The 8,270-nt window shown below is 37.1% G+C and overlaps 1 protein-coding gene across 2 annotated transcripts; it reads left to right on the forward strand.

Moving 5' to 3' along the window:
* The first annotated feature begins 3,957 nt into the window (after nt 1–3,957).
* On the forward strand, nt 3,958–7,912 carry elovl7 (ELOVL fatty acid elongase 7). 2 transcript variants are annotated; one of them, XM_023958362.1, is made up of 8 exons: nt 3,958–4,070; nt 5,197–5,274; nt 5,373–5,563; nt 5,801–5,881; nt 5,978–6,034; nt 6,132–6,237; nt 6,341–6,477; nt 6,562–7,912. In XM_023958362.1, exons 2-8 carry the CDS (start codon nt 5,211–5,213, stop codon nt 6,808–6,810), a joined length of 885 nt encoding a protein of 294 aa, XP_023814130.1. In that variant the 5' UTR covers nt 3,958–4,070; nt 5,197–5,210; the 3' UTR covers nt 6,811–7,912. The 2 variants fall into 2 exon arrangements, with proteins under 2 accessions (XP_023814130.1, XP_023814129.1); XM_023958361.1 differs by having other exon boundaries at nt 3,961–4,084.
* The last annotated feature ends 358 nt before the right edge of the window (nt 7,913–8,270 follow it).

Raw genomic sequence — 8,270 nt, forward strand, 5'->3', positions numbered from 1 at the left:
TTTGTTGGAAATAACTAATAACTTGCTCTGATACCTTTTTTCAACATTTTTGCCATTCCTAATGTTTTTTTCATGATAATTTATTTTTCTTTATTGGAAGTTATTTAGGTTATAGACCAACCAATCAAATTTCTCAATAAAAGTATGTGGTGCTTGCTGGCCTCCATGTCAAACATTCAAAATGTTTGAGTGACAGATTCTCCCAAGCCTGCTTTAAGTGCTAGGGGTGTGGATTACCATCAACCTCACTCCTGATTGACAAGAGTGGTTGCCAGAGAAACGTTGACTCAGACCAACTCGGACCAATAGTAGCGTCTGTATTGCGAAAAACTGGTGACTTAATTTGTTTAAAGCCGGAAGTAAAAGCATTTTCAATGGGTGATGTCACTCTGTTCCAGTTTTCATATAGAGTCAATGGTGCAGACCTGAACTCAAACCTGATCTTAAACCAGCTCCACCTCTACCTGACAGCCTCCCCACATTGAAACTCATAGAAATATAAAGCATAGCAAAAAAAAAATCCTTCAATTTTCCTTGAAGTGTACACAACAATAATTGAACTTGATGTTCATCGCTCAAGTGGTTGTGGAACACCCACAAAATTTCCAATATTTCAAATGACAAAAATTGTCAATTGGTAATACCCTAAATTGACAGTTGAGGGTAAAATTGTTACTGAATATCCACAAAAACAATCCAACTAGTAACAAATGTCTTTATAGATAGATTTTTGTGTGTGTGTGATACGTCAACCTTGTCCTTGTTGCACTGATATGTATGTTTCGTAACCTACTGGTTTTTCCGGATAGTGTACTACTCAGCTTGAGAGGAGTGGAGTCTCTAGTGAAAAGGTCAACATTCTACCTGAACATGTTTTTCTCTCAGAAGTCTGTTTTTCTGCTAAACCATAAAAATGCAATTTATGTCAGACACATAGACATATATTAGAAAATGAAGAGGCTGAACCATATTTTTAACCTGATGACAAAGTAAAAACTGCACATTACTAAGGGTATTAAGGGTGTTATATGCTTAAAATATTCTATACAACACTGTTTTATCCTGATAAAGTTGGATAATTAAATAAAGAAATAAAACAGATGTGTGTGGGTAGGACAGTGGTATACTGACATCTTCACTCCAGATTTTCTGACCAAAATATTACAATTCAAGTGTTTTATTGGGACACTTTAAAAAGTAACAGCAATTCAAGCCACTTTCAGTTTTCTGTTTTAAATGACTGGTAGTAGAACTCGAAGGGTGTGGTCCGGGGAGGAGGTGGAGGTGGTGGTGGTGGTGGTGGTGGTGGTGGTGGTGGGGGGGGGGGTGATATCTTTTTGCTACTACTGGCTCTTATCCCTAAATTGTTCAAATGTTTTTGTGCTTGAATTTTTCAAATTTTGAAAACAAAAAACAAAAAAAAATTAAAAAGTAAAAGAATCAGTAGAACCCTTTGCCTGAGGAAATACTTAACCTCTTAGGTAAGGTGGAGGAAGGATCAAACCCATAAATGCCTTATTTAGAATTCTCCCCATCCGGAAAGACTAAGAAATAAAGAATGTAAGAATGTAGTTTAGCAGCGGTTCTAGGAAGGAGGACACCTTGTTCTGTAAATGATCTTTGTATAGCCTTATATCAATCCAGTCTGATTGTCTTGCTTTGTATAAACAGCTTTGAGATTATTTAATGTCACACTTTTGGAGCCAGTTATGTCCTCCTGTGCCAATTTTTTTCCAAGACTTGTTAATAGAACAGTTTTTTCTGCTACACATGGGCGTTGCATTGCAAAAGGAAAGATAGACTGCAACATGCCTTGTTTACCTCAAGACAAAACATCTTAATAATCTTAATAATCATTCATTCATTTTCCTAACCGTTTTGTCCCTTTCGGGGTCACAGGGCTGCTGGAGCTTGTCCCGGCCACTCGTGGGCGAAGGCAGGGGACACCCTGGGCAGGTCGCCAGTCTGTCGCAGGGCCACAATCACACACACATGCGCACTCACATTTACACCTTAGAACAATTAAGAGTTACCAAATCTTGCTACTATATATTAAAGACTAACACAAATATGAGAGATTTCCAAGAAGATCCGTGGAATTCATATTATTTGCAATTTTAAAAGCATAACAAATGGCAAAACTTTCTGGTAATATATTTAACAGCTAGCCAGAACAAATTTAAATTGTATTGGAATTGAGTTTATTTGAAATAACAGGAAAATATGACAAAAAAAAAAGTAGTATCTCACAATTTCAGGTAAAAATTTGGTTCTAAAAAACTAAAGAAGGAAGCTGACAGGCAAACAACATGCTCCAGCGCAAGTTTCCTGTTTAGACAGGAACTGTTGGGATTGCAACATTTTCGTGTTCAATGTATTATGCAATTGTGCCTCTAATAAATGTACGTATTTATTTATGTTATAACCGAAACATCTGTACTAAAGCAACATAATTATGAGCAACTACTGCACTTATAAGTTCTATAACACAAAGAGTCATGCTTCGCCAAATAAAAGTGTAATTTTTTTGTTATAAAAACAGGTTTGCATAGTCTTAATTCAAAGTTACATTTCCTAAATAATGCTTTGAGCTTTTTGGCTAAAAGGGTGTCTAGAAATTTGTTCTCACCTGATGTAAACAGTGTGCATACATTTGTTTGAGGTTCACATTTCACTGGGAAGTTTTCGTGCAAACATATTAAAATATGAAACACTTCCTCCAAGACTTAAGTTGTAAACAATGTGTCACTGTGGACAGTTGAATGCTGAGAGCACAAGTTTACCTGAAGCATGATGATATTGTGTTTACTCTGCCAACCTATAATTATATGTAAAAAGTGCTTGGTAAAGCATAAATAGTCTTCCTGTAAGACTACTTATCAAATCAGACAGTCGAACTAGGTCTGTACAGCAGATGCCCGAATTGCTCCAGGTTGCTTTTTGCATGCCCCTTGCTACCTCTGGTTTGCTTTTCAGGTGTTCAAATTATTATATTTGTTGAAATAACAAACTTACATAAGTGTTTTTGTTGCTTCACAGGGTATAAATCCTGCCTTTCAGGACACCTGGAGCCGTGATAAAGATTAATTATGTTTTGCATGTTAGAATGCAAATGGGGTTGCGTCAAGATCCATTTATGTGTCAGAAATTGACAGGTATAAAGATTAGTTTCTGATTAATGGTTGAGCTAATAATCTCAATCTGCAGCTTTTTTTCCTCAACATTCATACACGTAAGATTAATTTAATAGTTTCAAAAAAAAAGTTTTTCCTTTTTTATTATTATTATTTTTTAATTAAATGTGCATTATTTTGGTTCATTTTTGCAAATTGCAATATTTGGGAAATGTTTCACTCTCACTTTATGAAGAGGAAATTATAAAAAAAAAAGAGCTTTGTGTTTTGTTTTTTTAAAGAGCCTAAAGGCCATAAGGAAGCCTTTCATTAAGGTGTCTTGTCTGTGATTGTTTCTGTTTGTGAGTTGACCTTTCGCATATAAGCTTGGGAGCGTGGGAGAAACCACTGAAAGACAAAATTATTCCAAGACATATTTGCATATGCTTGTAAATTATGTGCACCCCTGCTGAAACCAGGAGTTACTCAAAAACATCTTTCCAAGGCACACCTTGTCTGTTGTTCACCAGATCTGCAATGTAAACATCTGCACGTTTGACTGTGGAAAAGATGCAGATTATCTCTTGGCATTTTTTAAAGTCCCACTTCTCGTTATGTAACCCTGCTCATTTTCACTAGGAATGACGTGGAAAATAACCGCGTCTATCTTCTCTTTTCCGGCGCAGAAACCACTCCTGTCCTGTAGAGCACAAATAGTTACAGAAACCTTCATAGTTTCAGATGAGGCATCATCAGAGAATGAACATCACGTTTAATCTCGGGCGCTGGCTAACCAGCCAATCAGCGCAGGTGGGTGTGTTCATGTGACCCCGCCCTTTGAGGAACTTAAGGACCAGGGAGTCGGCAGAGACAGAGAGCAGTTAGACACACCTGTTGAAGTGGAGCGGGTGACCGGAAACAAAAGAAAATATTTGACGGGCAGAGTGGACTTTCAAGGTGTGTGGGTCGAGGTTAGTTTGCTTACTTTTTATTTACATTTATATGGGGAAAAAAAAAGTTACCTAGAAAATGCTCTTTAAATTGCAGGGTTACAGGGACGCTAATTCTTGATGTGTACGTTTAAGTTAACGTTAGCTTATTTTCTAGTTTAGGTGTGTTTTTTTTTTTTTAATTCTACATTGTTAATGTAGATCATTTGACTTTATTTTAAAAATATGTATTACTGTATTGTTTTTCGCTTAAGAATGAATTAGAAATTGAATTGTTCTCGGTTTTGCGCTACTTCATCAAATTAAGAGTTTTTTTTAAAACAAAATGTAATAATGTAAAAACGGCATTTTGATGGCGACGCCATTTTGTTTTTATTTACTTTTAAATCACTATCCTTCATGTCGTCATGGCGTGTCTAGACTTGCTCCATTGCTAATTAAAACTGAGACTTTAGAGACAGACCTGCCCTTTTCTTCTGAAGACTACGCAATTTCTTTTTATCATTTTATTTAACCCACTCTTATTGCAATCTCTCAGACAAGCCTGTAAAAATCTGTCATTCATTGTGGTTTACTACACACGTAGCTTTGTTTCCTTGATTTCTGTTTTTTATGCGAGTTATCGGATTGTCTCTATCCGTATTAATCATCCCCACCATCATACACATATCATTAAAACTTGCTTTGAAATGTTTTCAGCTTAAGAGTTCTTTGCTAAAACATAAATGCTAAGTCCCCCTACTAATGTTTGAAATTTCGTTTTGAGTTTTTGTTTCTATTCTTTTTTTAAATAAAGTTTTATTTTGAAGTGACAAGATCACAAATAGCCATTGACTCAAAAACCCCAAATGATTTCTTCTTGGCTTTCAAAAGGGACACCACTTTTCTCGGATTCTCTTCTGCTTGTTTTTTCTCTCTCGTGCTGTGACTAATTACAGGTTTTTGCAGAAAGACAGGTTTTAAATGTTGCTAAAACTACTTCCTTGAGCCAAAAAATTCCAATTGTGGGGGGAATGAGTTTATTCATTTTTCTCTACGTTTATCTGCCAAATGGGCTGTTTTCATCTTACAGATTTTGTTGCATTTGTCTTTTACATAAATCTTAACTATTTTTCTTTTTCCTCCCCATTTAGGCAAGGATCTGAAAATGGCGTTTGATGAAATAAAGTCCACGGCTGCGCTGATCTATGATGAGTTCCTTCAAAATGCAGGTATGTATTCAGAACAATTTCTAGACTGATGTCATGCTGAAAACTTACTTCTAGATCTGTTGACTGTTTTTACAAACCCTTTTTGTATTTCTTTGCAGATTCCAGGACAGAGAACTGGTTCCTTATGCCATCTCCTGTCCCCCAAACGATCATTATTGCGGTATACATCTACTTTGTGACTTCACTGGGGCCCAGAATAATGGAGAACCGCAAAGCCCTCGACCTCAGAAAAGTCCTCATCGTGTACAACTTCAGCGTGGTGGCTCTCTCACTCTATATGTGTTATGAGGTTTGTATTTTGGTTTTCTTCTGGATGCGTTAGCCTTGCTATTTAATGCTTGGATTTCCTCAAAGCTGTGGGTTCTTATCTTGAAGAAAATGTTTTTGTTACCTGTTTTCCTTGTGTTGGATGTTGCATTGCTGTTAAACCAGAACACAAGATATGAAAAGTATTGTATACAAATGCTACAAGTGTATTCCAAAAACTTTTTTTGTTTTGTTTTGACCAACTGTGATTGTTTCTCAGTTTGTGATGTCAGGCTGGGGAACGGGATACTCATTTCAATGTGACCTGCTTGACACTTCTGAGTCACCACAAGCTATGAGGGTAAGTCACTTCTTCCTGACTCTAAACTTTTAAAGCTAGGGGGAAAAAAAAGTTAAATGATCAGAAGTTCTAAGTGTTTCTACTTATTTCCTCTAGATGGCAGCAACGTGCTGGCTTTACTACTTTTCAAAGTTTATTGAAATGTTGGACACTGTAAGTGGTGAAATCCTTAACTTCATTTAGTTTAAATCCCTTACAGAACCCCCTTTTTTCATTAACAATTTGTACTTTTTTTTTTTTCCCCTTCCAGATCTTCTTTGTCTTAAGGAAGAAGAACAGCCAGGTGACATTTCTTCATGTCTATCATCACTCCATTATGCCCTTCACCTGGTGGTTTGGTGTCCGTTTTTCACCAGGTAACACTACCATTGTATAGTTCATCCCATCCGTCAGAGGTGCCGCCTGAGTTTCTTATGACTCATCGTTGCACTTTTTCCAACGTCTCCTCCTTTTTTTAAGGTGGAATGGGAACATTCCATGCCCTGCTGAACTGTATTGTCCACGTGATCATGTACACATACTATGGGCTGACTGCCATGGGCCCCAAATACCAAAAGTATCTGTGGTGGAAGAAGCACCTCACGTCTGTCCAGCTGGTATGTGATCAGTTTGGGTCAAGGGAACCGTTGAATTCTGTCGGTTAAAGTTGAGAGGATATTTTCCCCTTTCTTTGTGTCTAGATCCAGTTTGTCATGGTGACCAGCCACATCTCCCAGTATTTCTACTTGAAGGACTGCCCCTACCAGTTCCCCATCTTCATTTACATTATCTTCCTGTACGGCCTGATTTTCCTGCTGCTCTTCCTCAACTTCTGGTACCACGCCTACACGAAGGGCAAGAGGCTGCCGAAGGTGTTGCAAGCTCAGACATGGTCACACCATACAAACGGGGTCATGAATGGGAACGCCAATCATGATAAGGACGAGTGAAGCATGATTATTGGTTTAGTGGCTTTGGGGTCGTTTATGCACAAAAGCCATTGTTGTAGCCTGGAATTCAATGCTTTGGTCTGCCGGACAAGTTCCTTTTTCTACTCGCAACTGTAAGACAATCCTCATGACCAAAGGTTACATTTATTCTGTTAAATTAACAAACAGGTTTTAACTATCCCCCTTTTTTTTGTTTACTAAAGTTATAGCGCAAATATGTACATTTTTAATACCCCTTGTTAATTCAGTCTTTAGAACACAGGCTATATAGCATTACCTGTGAAAATATTGCCAGGCTTTAAAAGGAAATAAGGGACAGTGGTGCTGTGCTTCAAATCATTTTTACTTTTGTGACTTGATCGTTCTTCTCAAACTTTAAGAGTCTTTTTTTTTTTTTTTTTTTTTTTTAAGTGGTATACTTCCGTTTATTTCATCAGCCCCAAAATATCTGAGTTAGTTTTATGTTCTACAGTTTCAAAGCTCTGCCTTTATGACCATAGTTGACCATCCGCATGCAAACCGGTGACTGTTTACGGTTGACGGACCTCTCCATGCTGATCACAGCTGCTGCTGATTGAACAGATGAGCACTGAAGAGCACCTTTTTCTGTACTGCAGGATCATTTTTTTGCTTTTATTAACTCTAAGAAGCATTGGTGCGGCACAGATGCAAGAGGACCTGACGGATCACTGTTGTTCTTGTGGGATCCACAGCAGACTTTCAGTTTACTGAGGCATATTGCAATACAACACTTGCAGGAAACTCAACAGTTTAAATATGAGCTGCAGTTTCCTGCATTTTGGTGGTGTGCTAATGAAGTCTTCAGATTACCCAGGCCAGTGTTTTTGACTCTGGACTGTTTACATCTGACATGATCTTTACCAAAGAAATGAATGTAAATTTCTTCTGCCAGTAATGGAGAACACAAGATTCAACTTTCTAGGATAGGTTCACTTTTGTTTTTGTTTTTTTCTTCTCCCATTTATTTCTACCTACAAACCCACATTAACTCGGTTCACAGATGTTTAATGCTTACAAATGTGAATAAATGTTTTGTTTTCTAATTTGTTAATCTTATACCATAAAGAAATGTTTATATTGTAGTTTTTATATGTATTTATATAAAATAAATGATTGATGTACTTTAAAAAAATGTTTGGCTTTGCTTTTTAAAAGCTCCGTCATTGCAAGTATTCACAGCTAGTTTTAAATGTGGCATTGAGCTTCTAGTTGAGTGTCTTAGTTTCATGAACTTGTTTTTCAAGCCTGGTTTCTAGGAAATGAAGACAAATCGACCACTGATTCTTTGAAATGCCTTCATCTGAAAGAAGCTGATATTTACCAGCAGGTGGTGCTGTTACACCAGTTTGCTGCGGATTTTTTTTTTTAATTAGTTTACACAGCCAAGTGTCAATCAAGTCACAGTTCATCTGCAACTAAACTGGGCGTTCATATTGTAT

Source organism: Oryzias latipes, chromosome 9 (assembly GCF_002234675.1).
Source record: "Oryzias latipes chromosome 9, ASM223467v1".
Classification (NCBI taxonomy): Eukaryota; Metazoa; Chordata; class Actinopteri; order Beloniformes; family Adrianichthyidae; genus Oryzias; species Oryzias latipes.

What these genes read in the sequence shown, in the direction of transcription:
- elovl7 (XM_023958362.1), top strand. Translation starts at nt 5,211, where the DNA reads ATGGCGTTTGATGAAATAAAGTCCACGGCTGCGCTGATCTATGATGAG. An exon ending in AGTCACCACAAGCTATGAGG is followed by an intron (nt 5,882 to 5,977) that starts GTAAGTCACTTC and finishes TATTTCCTCTAG; the next exon opens with ATGGCAGCAACGTGCTGGCT. An exon ending in TTATTGAAATGTTGGACACT is followed by an intron (nt 6,035 to 6,131) that starts GTAAGTGGTGAA and finishes TTCCCCTTCCAG; the next exon opens with ATCTTCTTTGTCTTAAGGAA.